At 41.5% G+C, this 23,999-nt stretch overlaps 1 protein-coding gene across 2 annotated transcripts in view; it reads right to left on the bottom strand.

Annotated features, from left to right (window-relative positions):
- The window catches only part of LOC138267857 (hydroperoxide isomerase ALOXE3-like), a 211,166-nt gene that overhangs the window by 36,322 nt on the left and 150,845 nt on the right, over positions 1-23,999 (bottom strand). The window contains exons 4-6 of one of the 2 annotated variants that reach the window (XM_069217078.1): positions 21,937-22,059; positions 20,736-20,839; positions 17,610-17,782 (exon numbers count right to left, since the gene is read on the bottom strand). In XM_069217078.1, coding sequence (XP_069073179.1) covers positions 17,610-17,782; positions 20,736-20,839; positions 21,937-22,059 — 400 coding nt within the window. The remainder of the gene's footprint in view (positions 1-17,609; positions 17,783-20,735; positions 20,840-21,936; positions 22,060-23,999) is intronic. The other variant, XM_069217079.1, reaches the window with a different exon arrangement.

Below are 23,999 nucleotides of genomic sequence, written 5' to 3'. Positions count from 1 at the left end.
CATTCATTACCCGTAAATCCAATTTTAATGCTATTTTTGATTTTTCCTTATTATATATCCTTTACATAGTTTCCTTTAAATTTTGCAATATTTTATATTCCCTTAAAATTGCCTTTCCATGATTAGGTTCCCTCCAGTGTGGGTTCTCAGTTTCTGTATTGCCATTAATTCACATACATCATTGTGTTCATGCATTCGGGGAGCTGTCAGATTAAAAGGTGTTCAGAAAAAGATGGTGTGAATACTGTGAAGTAATGCAGTGCATCTCAGGACTCTGCATGGGGCTGGGCATCCTTGTGGGCTAGACTGCCATAGTTTAAGCAGTAGTAGATACCCTGAGTGGCGTTCTGCTAGTTGTGCAGAGAAAGGGAAGGACAGGGGTTGGAGTAAAAGGCCCTAAATCAGAGGAAAATTCTCACGCTCCGGGTTTTTCCATGTACCTAGTTGACAACAATGGACAAAAAGGTTATGCAAGCCCTTTTCCAAGATTGTGGTCTGCCGGAGATTGTCAGAACGTTCAAATTCAAGGTGAAATTGAGTCTTTTCCTGTGATGTTGGTTCATGTTTGAATCTGCTATAAACGGCACACTGACAAGTAATGGAGGCATCGTAATTCATCAATTTCCTTTTGTTGCATTTACCACCCACTTGCTACTAATGTCCCCGATTTTTGCTCCTTTACAATCAGATTTCCTACTGGATTTTCTTCTCAAAGTCTGCGATTGGCCCCTTCTCTGTGCAGGTGCTTACCTACTTCTGCTTCTTCAGGCAAGAGCAACAATATGCAGTGTTATTTGCCCTTTGTGGCTTTCTCCCCTACCTACTCCAACTGGGACCCATTTAAGACACTCAATGAGACCTTTTGCATGTACTAATAAGAGCAGGGTGGCACGCTGGCCATTGGGAGAAGCAACACTTTCCTCAGGCAATCATGACAAATGTGATGCACCTTCAGAGTCAGATGTGTGTCGAGCCTGCATCTCAATAGTAAAGCTTCTCAGTTCTGGGAAAATATTTCATAACCCCGCCTGTTACACAAGGTGTACTGCTGCCTCAGAGTCTCACAGCAGAGGCACACTTGAAAGTAATGGTACGCCACACAAGAGTAGGCTGCAAGATTTTCTAGACCAGAGACTGCTTTTACTACTAAGATGCAGGCTTGAGACACATACAAGTGTGTGTTCGCAACCTTCCATCGCATATTTCCATGCACTGAAAGAGCACCAAGGTTCACCATTGAGAGCACACAACAGATCTACCAGATTTATCATTGTGGGAGTGGGCACCTGAGGCCCTTGCTGCATGACTTATGCCAGTAGACCTACTGTTCACATGCTAGCTTGTGGAGTCCTGAGGTGACCAGAAGTTGACAAACTCATCAACCATATGTATTGTGGAGTCCATCAAGGAAGGCTAAAGAGGGAAGTCACTGAAGTTCCCAATAAATACTTGAAGGATTCATTGCTATTACACAAACTGGTGACATTTTATGGACTATTTACAGGAGAACCACTTTCAAGTTAAAGGACAGGATGATTTATTAATCAAATTGTGATGTTAACCCCGACAGTGTGGAAGTTGATGATTTTAAATGCATGAACTGTACAGAACAGAGTAAACAATTAGAGAAATCCCTAATAAGTTAAGTTAGATTTCTTTGGTCTACTCAAATATGATTAGGAGAGCGATATTGATTGGATGAATGGTGCAACATGTATACAAAAGAACATGTTCAATAATCAACTATTATTGTACCACAGGCGAAAGTTTCATGCTAGACAACCCGGTTTTGTATTTTTTTCAATTTCAGCAATACACCAACGTGGAAGTGGCGTGAGCACTGTTTTTCTACCCACTAATGATCTGCTCAGTGACTTCAATCCAAGCAAAATCCATATCATTTCTCAAAAGTACAACACAGTTACTGTGAATAACTATACATGATATCCTAATAGGCCTTGTTCTACAGATTAGCAAGGTAACAGGGGAGAGCCTTGGCAAAACGTCTCTATGCGTACCACATAACTCCTCCCAAAGTTTCATCCCTTCCAACCCAGTAAGGACAAAAAGGTAAAAGGTAAACACCCATTCCAGTTGGCCCCAGCCCAAGTTCAGTATTTTCAACTGGGATCAAACCAATGGTGTAAATACCTCTTTACTGCAAGTAGTCAAAAGAGAAGGCAAGAGGCAGAGTGCCATACTTCCTCTGTCAAGAGGCTGTTGAGACAAAAGGCAGCAGCCTATCCTTTATCGCAGCAGTTCTCGGAATAGGAAAATATCTTAACGATACCTTTCAAACTGGAGGCAAGGTAAAGCTCAAGGGGCTAAAGCTCAGGATGTCTATTGTCCTGAGAGAGAGAGAGAGAATTATGTGGCCCATTCACAAAGATATTACTGCTGCTTTCCAGAAATCCCAGCCAAGGAAGCAAATTAGATCAAGAACTCCTATACAAAAATGAATTCATTCTTAGGGAATATGAAAACACTGGGTTGAACAAGAACTACATTGATGAATTCTTTGATCACCTCACCCCTTCCTCCATCCGACATGCCAATACCACTCTATAGGGTAACTTCATCCTCTCAGAAAATACAAGAGCAAATATATTTATTAAAAAACCCCTCATCAATACACAACATGGTACAGTGTTTCACGCAACCAATATACTGCAAAGGCCACATCCTCGACCCAGTCTTCTCAGCATCACCACAATCAAATGTCAACCAGTTATGGCCTTAGACTGGACCGACCCAATTTGCCATCCCCAATCTCCCTACTCAATGTACTACTTATAAACCAAGGCCAACACAAAAGAAAATAGCAACCCTTCAGATCCATCGACCATGTATCCATGGACAACCTAATGCTTGAACACATTTTTTTCAACCCAACTCCTTCTCTGATGCTAACACCATTATTAGCAATGTTATCATTGTTTTGGAGAGATAGGTGACCATCCACACTCCAATTACAACATGCAAGTGCATGTCAAAGACCTCAGAGCCTGGTATTCTAAAGGCCTTGCTGACAAACAACCCATCTTCAGACAAGAAAAAAAGAAAAGCAGTACTTCCAAGGACCTATTGATACAGAAGTCCTTCCATGCACTAGACAGAGCTCATCACAGGAGCCAAAACAAAGTACTTTGCCATCAGCATCAATAAAGCCACCAGCAGAACAAACACTGTTTGTGTTCATTATCACATCAACCCCCCCCTGCGGGACCCAGCTATTCTACACAGAAAATTGCAATGCAATCAACTTCCGCTACAGTGAAAAAATGACAGAAGAGTCACCAGCACATCAAATGTACAAAGCCTGCTTCATCTTGTACACCCACCTCTTCCTTTAGAAGACTGCGATGCACAGCTTTAGCTCTCCTAGATCTGACTGGCATGCTTGACTGCCTCAAAGCCACTTCTTATGATGACTGACGATCCTTCAAAGCTCTCAGGTTGCTGTCTTACCCCTGCTTGCCATTGTCAATGCTTCCTTCACTCAAGGAATCCTCGCAGAAGTTCAAGAATGACCTGACCCTCCCACTGCTAAACAAACATTTCAATTATAACTATCCCTGCAAGAGCACCAGTCTTTCAGATCATGCTGCAGCACGGAAATTACTAGGTACAACTTACACATCGTAAACAATGCCCTCTTGATCAAACATGAAGGCGAACCCTGTCCCCTGCTATTGATGGACCTCTCAGCTGCCTTCAACACAGCCAGCTAGCCCACCATCATACACATCCTTGTGCTGCAAATGGAATTCACTGGCAATGTCCTTCACTGGTTCTCCAAACACCTTGCCAAATTACACCAGTCTGTTCACAAGGGCACCTCCAGGTCACAACAGATCTCCATCACTTTTGGTTTTCCAAAGTTTCCTATGGTCTTCTGTCATCTTTAATATTCACATGACATTGTCTGATGCTCTACTCAGACAACGGCATCAAGATTCCCCAAAATACCAATGAAACAGCTCTACACGAAAGCCTCCTTTGCTTCACACATCTAACCCACACACACTACCTATACAGCACCCAGACCTGAATGTCCAGCCCCTGCCTGAATCTCAATTAAACCAAGATTGAAGTTCTGTTATTTGGAAAAAACAAAGACGCAGTTCATAACTGGCTGAATGACATGGCCCTTGACAGCTTGATCCAAAATTCACTGAATGGCAAGTCACTTGAATGAAATCTAGATGTCAATCACACAAAAAAAAAAAAAATCTGGTAACACCTCTAATGAAAGAGGAACTGTTTCTTTCAGAAAGCCACTGCAGAACAGATTATTATTTATAGATTTATAAAGTGAATGGCTAACCTGAAAGCAGGCTTCGAAGCGCTAAAGAAAGCCATTAAGATGTAAGTAAAATTACTTGGGAAAAAATAGGTTTTTAATTGCTAACGAAAACTGTTCTTTTCACCTCAAGTACATTGGAAGAGAGTTCCACAACTTACCGGCTCCATAAGTGAAGGACCACCATCCACCTCTAGATCTTTTTATCCTAGGTACGGCAAGAAACTTCAAAGAGCTTGATCTCAAATCTCTACTAGGGAAGTATGGAGCAATCGAATTATGGAGGATTTTAGGGACCTGTTTATATTTGACATGATGTGCAGGACAGTGCTTTGAACAGAATTCTACAGCTTATAGGTAGCAAGTGCAGTGATCTGAGGGCATCCCTAGCGGACTGACATTTGGGAATTCCTAGAAGAATATGAGCTGCCAAAATTCTGAATTATTTGCAGCTTCCTAAGAATCACTTTAGGACACGCCAGAAACTGCATTCACATAGTCTAGGTAAGATAATATCAACCCCTCGACCACAGTTCTTGCTTTAGAAGGAAGAATTTTAAAATTTTACAAAGTTCTCAAAAGGCCTAAACAGGTGCCTGAGATTCTATTCGTTTTTGTGTGGCCATGGAAAGCTTCTGATTTAGAATGGCACCCAGACTTTTCACTTCATTTTTTGGTGTAGGGCGTTCACCCAGTGCCAGCGGGCAAATTAGTTGTTGCCAGAGGGGTTGCTTGTTGCGCACTATTACCTAAGTTTTTTTCTCCATTCAACTTGAGGCAGCTCTCCCTTCCAATTTGCAACTTTAGACAAACAGCTATTAAGTATAGTAGAGGTAGCTGCAGTAACCAGAGATAAACAATAAGCTGCATGTCGTCAGCATAAGATACCATTGAAAGTCCACATGCTTCAATGATATTCACCAGTGGCCATGCATAAATATTAAACATGGGTCTCAACGAGGAGCCCTGTGGAACTCCACACTTCAACTGGTGGACTGAGGCGTAGCAGGATCCATCAGCCTTGAATGCTCCTCCCACGAAGTAAAGCCGCCACCCAACTTAGAGCCAAGTCTGAGATCCCTGCAGGCTCCATACACTGCAAAAGTACCTCATGCAAAAATGTTAAAGGCTGCACTCAATTCAAGAAGAATCAGAGCTGCAGAGCCCCCTACATCCAGAGGTAGTTTCAGATTCTTTGTTGCCCTCAGCAGTACTGTTTCTGTACTGTGATCTGACCAAGAACCTGTCTGGGTCGGGTGAAAACTGATAGGATGTCAAAGTCTGTCAGTTTACTCTTAATCTTGTCCAAGATATTGCTTGGCCCTGGGAGAAGGGATATTGGTCTGTAAATTTGCTGCTAGCGGGTCTAACAAAAGTCTTTAGTAGTGGGAGACTACAAGCCATTTCCAGTCATTCAGAACACAGCTACTCACCAATGATACTGAATAATTTTTATCAAAGATGTAACCATAAAATCCACCCTTGATTAAAATATGTATGGGGGCTGGATCTAAAGGAGATACTAATTGAACAGATTTAGCTAGAATAGCTACTTCCTCTTTCTTTACTACAGAGGAAAGTGTAGACGATTGCTCCAGGGGGATTCAAGTTAGTCCCTCAGCATGGTGCTCCTCCGTCCTTACTGTCAATGAATCATATTATTCACTTTCTCTAAAAAGTACCTTGCTAATAATGTTCATCTGAAGGAGCCACCTCACCCCTCCACCCCCCCCCCCCACCCCCCCACACATGCACTACATTTCAGAAAATGTTCCACAATGCAAAAGATTTCTCTTTTGGCATTAGGAGCAGTGCTCGCCCTATTAGCAAGGTTGTTTATTTGGGCTTTGCAAACATTGACATTCTTCATCAGAGCTTTATATCTACTTTTTTCCTCTTCATTATAGCTCCTTCTCCATTTTCTTTCCTGTATCTTACATTTTGTTTGTGCTTTTCTTTTTTAGGTCCATGGACAACCAACTTGACTTTACAGATTTTGATCTTTTACACGTCACTACAGGAACTATCCCATCCAATGGCCTAATGACCCAGTCCTTGATCACTTTGTATCTCAAAGCAGCATCCTTTACTTCCAGCGCCACCTTTCCATATTGCAGGGAAGAGCTATGTAGGGCAAGCTCCCCCGTATCTACATGCAATTTAGAACACTGGTGAGATTTTACACATGTGCCAGGCTTTGTACCCACTACCCGGAAGACCATGATGTTAAACGGAATAGCGTAGTGGTCTGACCAAACAATTTGTGTAGGGGGCTCCACTTAAGTTTTTCCACCTTAGAAAATATGGTGTCAAGTGTATGTCCCGTAGTATGAGCAGATAAGCTCACTAGTTACGTTAACTGAAATATTTCCATTTCCTTTAGGAAGTTAGAGACCACATGAGATTAAGTATCTTCCATATGCATGCTTAGATCACCTAACAAAGTAAAATGTGTAGATAGGAGATAGAGTGAAGCTAATAGTTTGGGCACAACCTTTACAAAACTGCTGAGGGGCCAGGAGGGCAATAAATCGGCACCCCCGTAAATGTGAAAGTTTAAGATAAAAGATTATCACAGCTAGGGATTATATTAGGAGTAAATTTACATTCAAAGGTTTGGTGATAATAGTAACCCCCTCTGCCTAATTTCCCTTCCCAATCACATCTGTTGATCTGATATCCGGTAGATTAAGCGTCAACATCTGCCTCAGTACCCTCCCCAAGCCATGTTTCAGTAAGAAAAACAATTTCTGGGGAGGAATCCCCCAGCAGCCTAAACATACCATTTGTGCTTAGGAAGCAACCTGCAGTTAACTAAACATTTTAGACATATTAGTTCCCTGTTGTAGGATACATGGGTTATCTGCACATTTCAATACAATCTTCTTCCCTCAAAATGCCATTAATTACAGTGCGAGGCTTACCAAGGAAACTATATGTATAAAAGTCACATTTGACCCACAGGTTATCGGGCCTTAAAACATAGCTACAGTTACTGCCTATGGGTATGTTAAACCAAGCAACTTGTCTGCAGTATATAAATACCCATCTACCCCATCATTGGCAGAATACCAGGCCCCTTGTCCAGGCCGGGTGCGGACGGGCTTGCCTTCGGCGTGTCTCCACACTAGCCTCCATTAAGTAACAGAGAAGAGAGAGAGTCACGAGAGCAGCCAGACCACTAATGCAGTCGTAAAAATAAAAAAATGTCTATGGCACTAAACCTTGCCAAAGTCCCTTTTCAGCCCAGTAAATGAAAATACGTTCCCCCTGTGTTGAGAAGTCACAAAGATCTCAACAGACCCCTCCAAAGTGCCCCCTCCAAGTGCAGTAAAATATTACTAAAAATTGTCCCAAGACACAAAGGCAATCAAAATAAGTAAAACAAATGACTGATAGAATTAATAAAAAAAGCAAGGTGCTTACTGGCCCTTCACTCTCACATCTCGATGGTAATAGTCTACTACACTGCATCCTCAACTCTGCATTGGCACCCCTTAGAGACATTGTACATGCTGCAGTAAGTCATCCTGAAGAACTGGAACTACTTCACCACTAAAAAAAAAGAAATCTAAAATTTACTTCACATTAATAAGTGAAACTGCACTGCCATTAATCTCTTCTCACAATATTCAAGTACGCCCAGAGAGTGATCACTTCCTACAACATTACTATATGACACAAATGGAAACAGCTACCATCTGCAGACATCATAATCTCTGCCCCTGTGACCTTTGATGAAAAATGAAACAGGGGGCCCGCGCTCGAGAAAGTGATGGAAATGTACTGCTTTGTAGGGTCCACTGAAGAGCTTAAAGAAAAACTAAGAATGCAGGAACAAGTAGAACTGAATCCAGGAGAATAGGTGAAGGCTTGGAAGCACTTATGTGATTCTTTATTGAACAAATTCCCCATTAAAAAGCGTCCTCCAATCATGGCAATTGAGGCAAATACAGTTAAAGGTGGGCCAGTGGAGCACCCATGCTACAACAGAACACTGCGCAAATAAAAACAAGTCTAGCGAAACAGAGAAAGTCCAAAAGGATATTCGGTGGGGAAAGAACACTGAAAACAAGGCTTCTTGACCTAAGAGCTAAATACAAGAATAATTGTTGGACGGAAAATCAGACATTATTAAGATTTGTGGACCAAGCTCCTTATGTCTAACAGAAGAATAATAAATATTTGACAATTTATGAAAGGGCTAAGCCAGGGTAATAATTGACAAGTGAAAGCAGGTATAGATGCAACCACTTGGGAAGCCCATGTATTGATGTATTTGCTCCCAGAGCATCTTGGGAAGGAGGCGGCCTCTTAAGAACATTCTAATGAACAGACATTGAAAAGCTGACAGGCCTCATTAAACTAAAACTGGAAGGGGCAGCTGGTCAGGATGGAATTCCGAATGCCCTTTTCAGAGGAGCTACTACATTCTGGGCTTATTATTTGGCACTGCTTTTTAATGATCTCCAGGGTACCAAGCAGCTACCAGATGCATGGAAAGGCAGCATCTTCCACCCTATACACAAGACAGGAAATCCTGCAGCCCCCTCTAACTATAGGCTAGTAGCCTTGATCGATCGGAAGCCAAACTATGCAGCCTGTCTATTGCAACAACTATCAGAATGGATATGTGCAAGACAACTATTACCACAAAGTCAGAGAGGCTTTAGAGATGGCATGGGAGCCTTAGCCAACCTGGCAGCCCTGGGTCTGTTGGGTACTAAAGCCAAGCTCAAGAACAGTCTGTTATTCACATGTTTTATTGATCTGCAGGCTGCCTTTGACCACGTGCCAAGAACTCGCTTATGGGGAAAAATTGAAAGGTTGGGGCCATCTAATGAATGCAACAATGTACTTGTATTAGGGTACTTGGGTGCAAGTAAAAATCGGAGAGGGTGACCAAGTCACCAATAGAATTCAAACAGCACATGGATTAATCCAGGGTTTGTATTAGCTCATATACTGTTTAATATTTTGTAGCCCTAGCCAACACCCTTGTACCCAGAAATAGTCATCTGACGGTTCTGGCCAGGGAAGGAACAACATGGCTTAAGTATGCAGATGACAGTTTTACTCAAACACCAGCAAAACTAAAGTTGTCTGTTTGGTTATATGAAGTTCAAATCTTTTGAGTGGTTCATTAATGGAACACAGGTGGAGGTTGTCCCTATATATGAATACTTGGGTTTTTACCGTGGATCATCATTTGACCTTCAAACCGCAGCTTGCTTTTGCTCAAGCAAAGGCCACTCCTTGACCTATGGCTTCAAATCATTAAAACAAAAACTGAGTTGCCAGTCATACAATCAACTACTTTCTGTTATGGCAGCACAGCTAATGCCCACTGTTATTTATGGGGCTGAAATAATTTTCAGTAAGGAAGCAGTTTGATAACCAAGTTCAAACAAAGGTTTATAAATTAGTATTTCAGATCCCACGTTCAGTATCCCCTGCTTAGGTTCGCTTACCATTTGGCCTGCAAAATTGAGGACACCAGAGTAAATGTGCCTATATCAAATTTTGCTGGAGGATGCGAGCAGCTGAGACTGGTACCATCAACAACCTATGCTAGACTGAATTTGAGGAGCAACGGCATTGCAATGATGAATGCACATGGGGTCATCACAAACATCTCTATTAAAAGAACTAGGCTTGCAAGAAGCATGGGATACTAACTTGGGTAAAGTGGAGTTATATCGGAAGGCAAATGCTGCCACTATGTTGAAGTCCTTAACCGTTGACATACACTCAAGTAGACATACCTGGACCGTATTATCAAACCAATCTCTACAGGCTCAGGACTATCTAGCAGTACCTTTCACCCAGTCATTGAAACATCACTAAGCTTTTGCGATTTGGTATGATGGAAACCTAAGATATGGTCTCTTCATGGAGACAGCAAACAAAGACACAATCTTAACGACTTTGTGGGTACAAACTAGTCACTTGTACATGTGTTGTGTGCCCAGCATTGTCAGAATGTAGGGGAATGTATTTGAAAAATATTCTTCGGTCTCTAAACACACTCATGTAGGCCAGCCATTATCAGTTGGTTAAGTGGTATTTCAATCCCATTTTCTTGTTGGGGACTAAATTTATGGTTCAGGCCCATAGTAGTAGTGTGTGTCCAGCATTGTCGGTCCCTGTATGATGAGAATCCAAATGGTAAAATTTTGCATTTTAGTTAGTTATTAGTAATTAGTTTCAATTTGTCATTTATCTTTAGGAAAGCAACTGTATTTTTAATAACTAGGATGCAATGCTACTTCCATGGATGTAAGTCAGTGCTTGAACTCAAGACCAACAAAAATGATGAAATTACTTGACCAGATTTATTTAAGACTCATCACGTTTAAGCCTTATATTTTAAGACATGATTTAGGATTAGGATAAGTCCAACTTTGTATGTGTTTTTAATTTTTCAACTACAAGCATGTTGGAGTGTCTATTGTACGAATGTGTCATTAGGGATGGTTTTAATTAACCATGCTAATAGATGTTCTTACTACTTCATCCATCCATCCCCCCCAATCATGAAGGAACTTAATGGACTCCCTTTGCCAGCCCACACCATTTTCAAAATCCGCTGCATCACTAACAAAGCCATCACAGCCAGGGTTTCTGTTTATGCAGATAAACTCACTATCTCTGGTGGTTCATGGCACACCTGTAATTAGGAAACCCTCAAGCTGCAAACGGAGTATAAAAAAAGAAAAAACAAACAATACTGCAAACCTTTTTCCATATTTGTACCCATGATTTGAATCCTCATCCCTGCATTTATCAGGACTGCCCCAGCGCTGCTCCAATTTAGTAAGGAGATGATGACTTACAAGTTTAAAAAAACAATACATCACAATGCAGTAACTGGCCACAGCACAGCTTCCTCTCCTATTACTAGTTGACTCCAACCCAACTTTGCCTTTGATCACGTACAGTGCTCTGCTGCCTTTTGCCTAGGGATGCACTATAGAAATACCACAGGGTCTGAAATGTACATGGGGACATGGAGCCTGTCCTCCCATGCTTAGGTAGGGGATTGACCGATGGCTCAGATGACTGGCAAAGAAATATAAAGCATTTTCTATCCTGGGACAAATACCACAGAGGCTTGACAAAAGCTATGGTTAAAGAGTTATTTTGAAGGCTGAATAGAAGACTTTCACAGGACTAAAGGCCTTTTAACTCTAGAGCTACATGATCGATGACAGGCAATAGATAAGATGCAGTGCATGTCACCTTCAGTGCTTTGATGTGGCAAAAGGGCTGATCAAACTTGGGTATCTATCATTAAAAAGCATTAAATACCTTTGAGACAAGTTAAGTATTATACGCTCTAGCTGCACCCCCATAGGACTGTTATGCAACCTAGTAGGTTCTAATTGTTCTGAAACAAACTCCACTGACAAACAAAAACCTAGTATTTCTGCTTAGGATATGAGAGATTTCAACAAGGGCCAAAGTCAATTGATATAGGCATGAGGTACATTTATGGTTCCTTACATTTAGATCTTAAAATAGTGCATACACTTAATTCAAATGGAATGCTAATTTGAATAGTGTTCTACATTTCAAAGATGGAAGTGGAAATGGTGAATGTTTGGTGTAACATTACTAAATGAAAGAGCCACCCACACAGTGAGCAACACTGCAGATGAAAACAAATAAAAACAAACTGGCTAGAATGTGGTGGCCATCTCTGAACTCTCAGCTTGGAATACGGCAATGGAAGAATGTGCCGTCAACAGGACCCACTGCATGACAACTCAGTGGGGCTATATCTGGATAGAAAGCTCTTTGTGGCACACCGGTTTAGTTTGTCTGGCACCCAGATTTTGCTCTGCTCCCATTACAGGTTTAATTGAATATTGTGCTGGGCTCTACGCAACCGGGCATTTTAAAGCAGTTACCAAATTCTAAGCTACTTGCATCCAACTTCAGACAGATGAAACAGAGTAACCTGGCCAATTAGAAGCTCCGATCGCTACAAGGTCAGGGCATTTATGGACAGCATGCTCTATTTTAGCTAAATTCTTTCCAACACTATCAAAAGTAGCAGTATCAACAAACCCAAAAAGGTAATGATTGGAACACAACTATAACCCTCACTAAACAGGCTGATCGTCACAAAGGGCACCCAACCCACACACCTCTCCAGTCTCCAAAATAATTTCTCAGACACATGCTGCTTGATTGAACACCTCTGCCACACTAGTATTCTAAGCCAATGTAACCCAAGTTGAGCACATCTCCAGCTCTCATGAACACCACAACTCTAGCCACATGAGGACAACACTGATGAGTAAAAGTTCCACTTCTGGTAAGTTTCTTAATAGTTTATTCCAAGTACAATCCATACGTCCAACAGGGTAGCTCCCAGAGCAACAACTGCCACATTTCTAATACTAACATTCGACCCTCAAACTTCCCAGATTCCATTACCACAGTTACTTAACCCAACCCAGATGCAACACATCTTTCACCTTAAAAACAAAGGGCTGAATACGATTGAAATTGGATTAATACAAAATGAACTTTGCTTAAATGAAAAAACATAACCAAAAGTTTAACTTTGTACATAAATACACAAGAAACAATACATTTGAAAACATTTGTACATTGTGGACTACTCCGCATACTCCTGTAACAATGCTTGTTTCTTCTTCTCCCTTTCCGACTTGCTGCATTCCAAGCCATCCACTCCTTCTCCACACCCTGCACCATCCTCACTATCAGTTACTGATTTAATTCCCTCATTCTTTTGAATATATAGTCTCTTTATTCCACCATTTGCCATCCTCCAATTTAACCACACACCTTTTCACCCGTCACCCTTTTTGGAACAGAATTTGGAACTCCATTTGGCAATTTAATACAAACCCAGTCTCCTACCTTTACAAACTTTTCCTTACATCCACATATTTACTTTGTGCACCTTCACACCTCCTTGCCACATTCCTGTTTTTTGTTTTCCAATGACTCCAAATTGTCCATCCATGGTCGCACTTGCATTTTTTTCTGCTTCCCTACCCTTGATTAAAGCAAACTGACATCTCTGTAACAGCATTAGGCATTGTACATAAAGCCCATATTAAATCCTCAAATTCTTTCTTCCATTCTAAACCATTTACAACAGACAATTGTATGTTATCCTTCACAACGCGATTACATCTTTCCACTAAACCATTACTCCTAGGAGGGTATAAAGACATAGTAACATGCTTCACACCCCACTGTCATTAATTCCTTACATTCATGAGCTATGAACTGCACACCATTGTTGGTATCTCAGATGGAACAACTTCCCTCATGAACAACTCCCTCAAAAATGTAGACCCTTCTTTAGTACTTGGCATCCTGATCAATTGAATCTCTGGCCAACGTGAATGATAATCTAACAATACTATGCCAAATCTGATTATCCCCAACATATTCATGGGACCAATTATATCCAATCCCAATTTATGCCAGGGTTTCCTCTGGAAATCGTACCACCTCAACTGGGCTAGGTGTTGTCACTTAAAGCGCATGCCACACTCCCTTACCCAATGTTCGACCTGTCTATCTACACCAGGCCACCAAAATGTTTTATTCTTCTTTTCATTGCACTCATCCCCACATGCCTCATGTGGGAAACTCAAAACCTTACTGCGCATAGTTTGTGGCAACACTAACAAATTTGCTCTTCTCAATGCCATCAGAACAGCTCAATTACTGAAATATCTCCTTATACACTTATTTCTTCGCACACCTTAGTCCATCCACTACACATCTTTCAAATCAATTCTTGTGCAATTTATCCTGATTCACTGCTTCTTTTCATTCTTCTTCACTAATACATTCTTTCTCATCCAACATGGTGCACGCAACCACATGAGTCAATACTACTATCTTCTTCCCCTGCATCCATCGGAAAACACGATAGACAATCGACAAAAATATTTAACACCAGCAATATACTCCAAACTGAATCGAAATTCTCGCAGACTATGCCATTTGGCAATCCTAAGCTTCACTTTGACAGCACCCTTAGTCGAAAACAAATTGGTCAATGGCTTAGGATCTGTCCTCACAGTGAACTCTGTTCCCCACAAATACTTACTGAAATAATTTACTCCCCACCAACATGCCAAAGCTTCCCTCTCAGTGACCGAATACGTACCTTCAGCTCCTCTCAGAGGACGAGAAGCAAACGCCACCACTTCATCCTTCCCATTCCTAGACTGCATTGAAACTGCTCCTAATATGTACTGGCTAGCATCGGTCACCACAATACTGTGATCACATGTATCACACAGTTTCAATGGCATAGCAGCAGCCAATTCACGCTCTCTCATTAATTCCTCCTCCTTATCCTTTGTCCATTCAAATTTTAACTTATTCTGTAGTACGTCTCGCGTTCCCTTCATGCTCTCAGCACACTTTGGAATAATCATGCATGAAATTCCACCAGCCCCCCCCCCAAAAAAAAAAAAAAAAAAAGATCTTAGTTGACCCTTGTCTGAAGGTGCTGGAAATTCACTTATAGCCCTTAAACTCCCCTTAGCTTCCACCCCTTTCTCAGACAGTGTGTCCCAAATAATCCACACTCCAAACTTGCACTAGCTGATTTCCAAAATGACTCCTCATTCTTTCAAAATAGTCAAAACAACCCCTAAGGTTTCATCTAGCTCCTTCCAGTCTACGCCCCAAATCAGAATGTCATCTTGAAAACATTTAACTTTGTCCACACCCTTAAACATTGCTTCCATTACTCTTTTTAAAACTGATGAAGCAGAAGCCAACCGGCATACGTTTAAATCAATGTGCCCCATTAGGTGTGACAAATGTCAGATGCCATTAACTTTTGTGAAACAACTGGATGGTATGCTGATGACAAATTCAATGTCTCAAAAACTGGCAACTTTAATCACGGTCAACGTCTCAGTAATGTTGGGCAAAGGATGCCGATCAACCCATATTCTTTAATTCAATTCTCACATCATTGCACATCCTTAAAGCCGCCTTGGATTTTTTTGCTAAAACTATAGGAGAAAGCCATTCAGAACATTCTATAGGGTCAATTACATCATCATCACACAACCTTTGCAACTCCTTTGTCAACTCATCCCTCATGACTATTGGTACAGACCTAGGTTTGTGAACCACGGGCTTCACACCGGCCTTCAATTGTATCAGATGGGTAAACCCTTTTATTTTCCCCAAATTGTTGAATCCTTCTGGAAAAACTTCAGACCAATTCCCAGTTTCTGCTGAAACTGAACTTACTACCTCCTTACGTACCATTACCTGTTCAGCACTGTTCGGATCTATTACAATTTCCAGCATTTTTTGGTCCAACCAATTCAACAAATTTCCTCCTGTGTGTGCCACAAAGACTGTAGTTTGAGTCTGATTCCCCTTAAAATTAAACGATGCATCAAACTCACCCACTACATCAATCGGTTCCCCCCCCATAGGCAACTGGCTTCACGTTAGATTGCTTTAAATGAACACACTGACACCTATTACAATCAAGGTTGATCAGAGTAAACAAAGAACCCAAATCCACCATCATCCTGTAGCTGAACCCATTGATTTCAACTGAACATAGTTTTTTTGCTTAAGAACTACAGCTATATCTTCAGGAGCTGAATCTTCTTCCACTAAAAGTACAACACTTTCATCATGAGTCACCAGGACTGTTTTTTGCTGCAAACTTTGCTTCATAAGACTCCACTGCATTGACAGATTTAACATTCTTAATATCTTTTCAACACTCCTTTACACACTTTCATGACAGGCCCCTTCTTGCATTTGTTACACCACTTATCAAACGCAGGACAGAGAATTTCCTAAATGCCTTCTACTTCAACAGTAACATTCTAATGGCTTCCTCTTATTATCACTAAGTGCAGCAATATTCTTCTCCTTCGGTTTGATGCTGTGTTGGGATTGCACACTTTGCACCTCAAATGTCTTGTTTGTTTGCTCCATAAACCTTGTCGCAGACTCAATGGTGCTAGCCACTTCTATCACTTTATCCAACATAGGATTCTGAATACTTAACAGCTTCTCTTGAACTTTCACATTGTTCGATTTTTCAACCACTTAGTCGCGAATTACTTCCTCCTCAAATGCTTTAAAAATCAGAAGTTGCAGCTAATATTCTCAGTTCACTTACACAAAAAAAAAAAAAAAAAAAAAAAAAAAAAAAAAAACTTTCAATGGATTCATTTGGCATTTGCAGTCTCAGGTGAGATTTGCGACGTTCATTAGGACATTCCTTTTCTTTTTAAAACGTGCATCTAAAGCTCTTACAGTTGCCTCATATTTATCAATCTCATCACCTTCTCCCAGAACTAGTACAGTTGGTAAATGTTTTCCTGCCCTCCATGCTTAGAGAATGTTTTAACAAGGCACTTTTTTTCTGTGTCAACATTTCCCCATCAATTGCATCCAAATATGCTTCGAAGCCCTCTTTCCATTGTTACCATTCAACAGGAGGAAACCCTGTAGATGACAAAAACGTAACAGGAGGTACGACTGCTTGTTGCATTTTTTACCTAAATGGCTCAGATATGCAAAACCTTGGAAGCTGCAATAAATGTACAAATCATTGTAATCTGCACTCAAGTGTGCAAATCACTGTACTCTTCAATGACTCCAAATAATACCATAGAAGTGTGCAAATCACTAATTTGTCCCAAAGAAATGCAGGACACCCACCGAAAGCGTTGTTCTCGTGCTGACCTTAAAGTTGACATATGTTGTCCAGGCAACAGCACAGCTGCAACACATGCTCCTTGAACCTTGGTTGCCATGGATACATGAACCAGGAAATTAGAGCGGCACTGATTTCCAAGTTGACAAGTGCTGTCCAGGCAATAGCACTGCTACGACGTTAAATGCTAGTTAACTTTAAGTGCTACAAAATGCTGGTCTGGTCTCAAATGAAAAGGATGCAACATACACAAGTTACCAATACATGCCCAGGGATCTAAGGTATAATAAAGACTCCCAAAGGCTGTAACCCTCTGGGAAAAAGTGGTCAAGTAACTAACGCTTAGCTTATGATGATCTAAAATAAGCATTAGCACAGCAAACAGGACCTCATTATGACTTGCAAAGTGTCCAGAGTGTAACAAGAATTTTCAATATCCCAAGCTAAATGATTTCATCATTTGGGCATTCCCTGCTGCTGTGTGGGTATATAAAATTACTACTGTTGCCTGTGCTGTCTTGTACTATGTGCTGATGCATGTGCTATACTTGAGCAGTTTGCTGCTGTGAGAAAACAGAGACCAAGATCAATTGTACATACCTCCAACTCTGCTGTAAGGTTTGTCTTTGGCCCCAGGATACTCGCCACCATGCTGTCTGTCACTGGGAAGTTGTCTGGGATTTTGTTGCACTTCCTGATCATCATTGGATCAACGCCATTGAGGAACTGGTACCCAAAGAAAGCATCTTCTTTCCAGTGTTGTGACACATACTCTATGCGACAGGACAGGAATGTGAATAAGATTACACCGTCTAGAAAATATTTTCCATTTGTGAATACCGTTAAGAGGATCAGCTCTTCACATTTCTCCCCAGAATTTGTGGCCTATTTGCATGGTTAGTGAACTTAGAGCTTATTACTGTCTATTGTGGGTTTTCTGCATTTGATGGTTTTGGAAATGGTGTCTCTAGTTGGCAGTCAGTCAGTTTACACCCTGTCCAAGTAGGAACTCTCACTCTAGGTAGGGCAAGGTAGATACACAGCTCAGATAACCCCTGCTCACTCTTGTTAGCTTGGCACAAGGAGTCAAGCTTCTCAGAGGCAATGTGTGAAGTATTTGTGTACACACACACACACAGTAATAGTAACAAAACCACAATAGGGTTCCACACCAGTTTAGAACAAATAGCCAGTATATCTAAATCAAACAAGACCAAAACAAGTATTTTTATTGGGATTTAATCTTTAAAAATTCATATCTTGTGTAGGCTGGATTTTTGTTAACAATAGCTCCAGCTGGTGCCATCACGACATCATTGACAGGGTGGTTCCAAACAGTCTGACTCCTCTCACAGGGAATGTGCATTGGTCACGGAGTTAGACTCCCAGGTACACTACCTTTAGTAACTAAGAAAACAAGCCGGTTCACAGAGTCGGGGGTGCGAGGCGTCACTGGATCTGGTGTAGTGTTGGTTCCTTACAGCAGAGCAGGGATGGTGATGTGGTGTTGGTGCAAGGTGTCGGTTCCCCGCCGGGTCGATGAATCCAGCAGGTGAAGACAATGGTGCCCTCATGGTCACGCCACAGGGCTGTAGGTGCAAAAGCGGTGTAGTTTCACAGACATCAGTAACACAGCACTTCAGGACTCACTGAGTTGCGGACCTTCGGATAGGGGTGTCAGGCCTGTGGTGTCTGCCAGCATCATCACACTCCAGCAGGGACCACTACTTTGGATTGCCGGCAGCGGCTCTGGGCCGTCTAGAGACAGGGTGCCTGGATCATCTTGTTCTCACCAGAACTCACTTCCAAGGGCCCAAGAACTGGTCTTGCATGTCAGGGTCCACAGCAGGAGTACCCAAGGTGGTGGCAGGTGAAGTCTTTGATGTCCCTTAGACTTCTTAACAGGAGGCAAGCTCAGTCCAAGCCTTTAAAGAAACCTCACAAGCAGGATTTCAGAAAGCAAAGTCCACTCCTTTCCCTCTTAAGGCAGAAACAGCAGCAGCAGGCCAGCAAAGCAAAGCAACAAGCAGAGTGCAGGTCTTTCTCAAGCATCAAGCTCTTCTCCTTGGCAGAGGTTCTCTTGACCCAGAAATAATCTGAAAAGCTGGGGTTTTTGGTCCATTACTTATACGCATTTCTGCCTTTGAAGTAGGCAAACTTCAAAGGAAAGTCTCTTGTTCACAAGATCCTGCCTTGCACAGGCCTGGATTCAGAAACACACCATGTGTTGGAGACTGCATTGTGTGAGGAAAGGCACAGCCCTTTCAGGTGTTTCAGCGCCTCCCTCCCCACTCTAGCCCAGGAGACTCAGACTATGCAGGATACTCCTAAGCTCCCTTTGTGTCACCGTCTAGATGGAATTCACAAACAGCCCAACTGTCAGTAGAAACCAGATGTGGATTCCAAAGGCAGGCAAAGGGATATAATGGTTAAGCAAGAAAATGCCCACTTTGTAAACGTGGCATTTTCAAACAGAATCTAAAAACCAATTCCACCAAAAGATATAATTTTAAATTGAGAGTGCAGCGACCCCAAACTCCAAATCTCCATCTCCTCCCAAGGAGAAACTGCACTCAGGATATTTAAAGGCAGTCCCTTAGTTAACCTATCTGAGAGATATGCCTTGCAATAGTGGAAACCGAATTTGGCAGTATTTCACTATCAGGACATGTAATACACACCAGTACATGCCCTACCTTTTAAATATACTGCACCCTGCCTATGGGGCCACCTAGGGCTTACCTTAGGGGTGACGTAAATGCTGTAAAAGGGAAGGTTTGGGCCTGGCAAGTGGGTACCCTTGCCAGGTCGAATTAGCAGTGCAAAACTGCACACAAAGACACTGCAGTGAGACATGTTTACTGAACTATTCATGTGGGTGACGCAATCAGTGCTGCAGGCCCACTAGTAGCATTTGATTTACAGGCTCTGGGTACCCCTAATGCACTTTACTAGGGACTTACCAGTAAATCAATGTGGCAATTATGGAAAACCAATTACCAATGTCTTTTATACAGAGAGTACCTGCACTTAAGCAATGATTAGCAGTGGTAATGTGCTCACAGTATCAAAGCCAGCAAACAGGATCTAAAACCAGGGGGATGGGGAGGGGGGGGGAACACAAGACCTGCTAGGTCTAACAGATGTAAATAAAATGAAGTCTTAACGTGGGAAATGGAAATTAACGTATAATATTTTGTAGTAATGACATGGTTGCCTTAATGGAGCTAAATTCATTTATTCTGAGCATGAACCGATGCTAAGGGAATTGGAACCTTCCTACCACAATGTTTAACAGCATGTGCTGGTAAAGCATGTGACGGGAAGCATTAATGTTTTTCAGATCCAGTCACTGAGGGCTGCAAGTTAAAATCTGCAAATGTCATGATACTCGGATGTTTAATCTGGTGAAACACTGATTTAAACAGTGAAGTGCCTAAAGGTTTCAAGTGCTAGACTCACTCATTCCTCTGCTCTCTACAATCAAACACTAGAGTATCCTTCGAGCAGTAAAATGAGGCAATAGTAGATTTCTAATGGATAACAAGCCTGTCAGCCAAACATTCATAATTCCTCGGTTATAATGAATAACACATCTAGGTGGTAATCCTGAATTTTGTAATTTAATTGTGACGAGTGCTGGCAATGTCAGCTTACCCTCAGAAATAAAATTTCTGAAAGTGAACTTGACACAGTGTTCACACTGCTTTAAAGGAAATGTCCTACCTGAAGTAGCAGTTTTATGGGTCCAAAAAACCTTCCTGAGGTCTTCGAAAGATTTCCAGGATTCCTGACGACCAAAAAATCCTTTCAGTTTTATTTCCAGCACTCTAGGAGCATGAGAGTAGATGGCGTTAGAAAGAACCATCACATCACAATGTTTATTAGCGATTTTTCAAAAGATAGCATTTGCCAAACAAACGCTGCCACTATGTTGAATATTTGTGGATTGTGACGTAACAGTACAAAATTGAAAAGAAGCTGTGAAAGGTTACTATGCTAGAGTAAAGGAATAACGATAGGACATTCCTATTTTTTAATTTCTACAGCGGGGGAAGAATACGATGCAAATATTTTCCAATGCAAGAATAGTTCTAGAACAGTCAGATAATTACTGATTGATGGAACCAGTGGACATTTCAGTTAAATCATGAATCAAACAGTGACAGTACTAAGAAACAAAAGGCAAAGTCTAACAAATAAAGCTTGTGTCCTTAAGAGTGAAAACTTATGGGAATAGGAGATTGCCGTTGTGGTGTTTCTAGGTTTGTTATGCCAAACCTTTCCCAAGATAAATTGGTCGATTTGTAGCATTTCTGAAGAACTGTTGCCTGAAGCTGCCCATTGTTGATAATGGGCGCTTACCATCTGAGCTTTACCTAGCTGCGTGTCTCACCTCTCACCCCAAACCCCCCATGTTTTGGTGGATGGACAGTAATTTCAGGTTTACCTTTAAGAATAGCAGAGGGATTTTAAACATTGGAGTATATAGATTTAAATTACTTAATGTAAGTCATCTTTGGTTAATTTGGCCATAACTATGAACGCTTAAATGGCAACCAGTGAAGGGCATTTTAGGGTTAAAATGACAGAATGAAATTAGAAACAAGTTCAAATGTTCTTCCCCTGCTCTTCATTCTATATGTAATGGATGGCTTGTTTTACAAGGTGCGCACTAGAAAGGCTGCCCATTTGTACTATGGTTCTTAGAACAGGAGCCATACTTTGTGAACACTGGACACTCCGTGGTAACAGCCAGAGTAAAAGATTTGGACTTTCTAAAGAAGAACCTTACTCGAGTTATACATGATTTCATCTGTAGGAGCCCATTCTTACTATCTTCTAAGAAGAATTGCTATAGAAAAAACAGCTCCCTGTGGAGCACCAATATATATTAGTTCTAATCACCATGACACCCAATACTTACGAAGTACTCTTGGAGAGGGCAAAATTTAGTTTTTTAGTAATGGAGTATTTAATGTTAGAGTCCAGTTCTGTGACGTCACCCACATCAATGCATCTGGGAAAGGCTTTGTGGTACACTTTCCACCTGGAAGTGATGGAAGGATACAGAATACAAGAGCAGTGTCAAATACGTATGTCAAAAGAAACCTGCCATATATACATGGCAAAATGGCTGCCATTTAGCCATATATACATAGCAAAATGGCTGCTATTTATATCACATTGTTATTAAATAAACAATCACAAGTAACCAAGACATTCAAATAAAGTATGTGAGATAGTCAATGGTAAGGGTAGAGGTGAAGTCTTTCTGGTCCATCTTAGATCCTGGTGTTTAGAATTTGCTGTCCAAATATTTTGCAAGTAATCTCTCCTCACTCTGGTTCAAGTTTGTTTTATACCCAACGCAGTAGATAGTCTTTCTTTTTTAAAGTCTGGACTTTAAACCCTTCTGCATTAAGTGGAACCATAAAGATTTGCCTTGTAATGACCCCCCTAAGCCCCTCAAGGTTTTTCTCAGTCCTTTAATAGATACCCTAATGGGTGGCCAGCAACGATCATTTTTTATATTAGGTGGCCTTTTCTTTCAGTAACCTATCAATGTATTTGATCTTGTGGTTATTCCTGCAGAACGACATTTGCCTGCAGTACCCTCTTGGGAGAGGGCCATGTGAAAATATATTGATGCAGCCTGCTTGGTCTCAGCCAGCAAGAATCCTTCTGCTGTTGACGCTAGCTCCAAAGCCTGAAGAACACCCAGGTTTGCTTGCGACAGGCTTGAGATTGTTTTGACGGGTGAAACGTAGCATAGGTAGCCTCATTTCTTTAAGAGCTTGTGTGATGCAGCAGTAAATATGGTGTAGTGTAACGAGGTGCGGTATGATGCAATTTGTGATGTAGTATGGTGTGACATGCAGTAGTGTGATGCAATGCATGACCTTCAGAGATGCGTTATGGTATTGTGCAAGTATGATGTGATGTTGAACAATGGTGTGATTCATGGTCATGGATGGTACGTAATAAAATGTATTATGTATTGGGTACTGTAGTGCATTGTATGGCGTTTTGTGCTAGGGTGTGGTATGGTTTGTAGTATAAGGTGTGATGCAGTATTTTGTGAGGTAGTGTTGCATGGCATTTGAATGCGTGGCTGGATGTGTTGTGGTTTTGTGATGTTAAGGGTAATGTAGGTCGATCTGGCACAGGGTTGACTGTCAGAGGGCGAGAGGAAAGCCTGACCCACAACAATGTCAAAGTGAGACGGATATTTTGTACACCCCTCTTGTTAGGTCTATAGACCTACTGGTTATGTGCATAGTGAAACAGATGTGTCAGACAGTGGTCCAGCTTTCTTCACTTAATAGGGATAGGAAGCAATGTCATTAGCCCCCCCCCCCGAAGCCTGCCATAAGGGACAGACTGTCACCCTAATGCACCAGCAGTTATAATTTCAAGGCTACATGGCTCAGCAGTAGCTAGACTGGAATCACCTTCTGGCACATGTATTTGTTAGTCATCAATAAATATAAGGTTATAAAAACGTTGCGAAGACTGTTTAACATCAACACCCACAAACCACCATATCATAGCCCCTATTTAAAGGCCAATTTAGATTGAAGATTGTAAGTTAACTCCCTCAATTTTTGGGAAGGGTCTACATATACATTCCAAGGAAATGTGGCGAGAGGACACTGTAGCCCTGTCATTCTGGAAGTTAAGATGCCGTACAAAATGGTCCATGTGGGAGTGAATGATGAAATGTAGTTGTGAACAGGGTGGTGTGGAGAAGAGGGGCGTGCTTTAGCGAGGTACTGAATAAAGTAACACTGATCAAAACAGATGTCATGATGCAGTATAGTATAGTAGTGGGCATAGTGTTTGGGGTTACATAGTATGATCTAGTACAGTATACTGTGATATAGTGCATTTTGGAGTGGTATACTAAAGGTCTGGGTTTGCGGATGGTGTGCTTCGGTACAATGTGTAGAATTTTATGGTGCATCATACTATGTTAACTAAGGTTAT

The sequence above is a fragment of the Pleurodeles waltl genome, chromosome 12 (assembly GCF_031143425.1).
Source record: "Pleurodeles waltl isolate 20211129_DDA chromosome 12, aPleWal1.hap1.20221129, whole genome shotgun sequence".
Taxonomy (NCBI): Eukaryota; Metazoa; Chordata; class Amphibia; order Caudata; family Salamandridae; genus Pleurodeles; species Pleurodeles waltl.
This window is presented reverse-complemented; position numbering and strand designations above follow the sequence as displayed.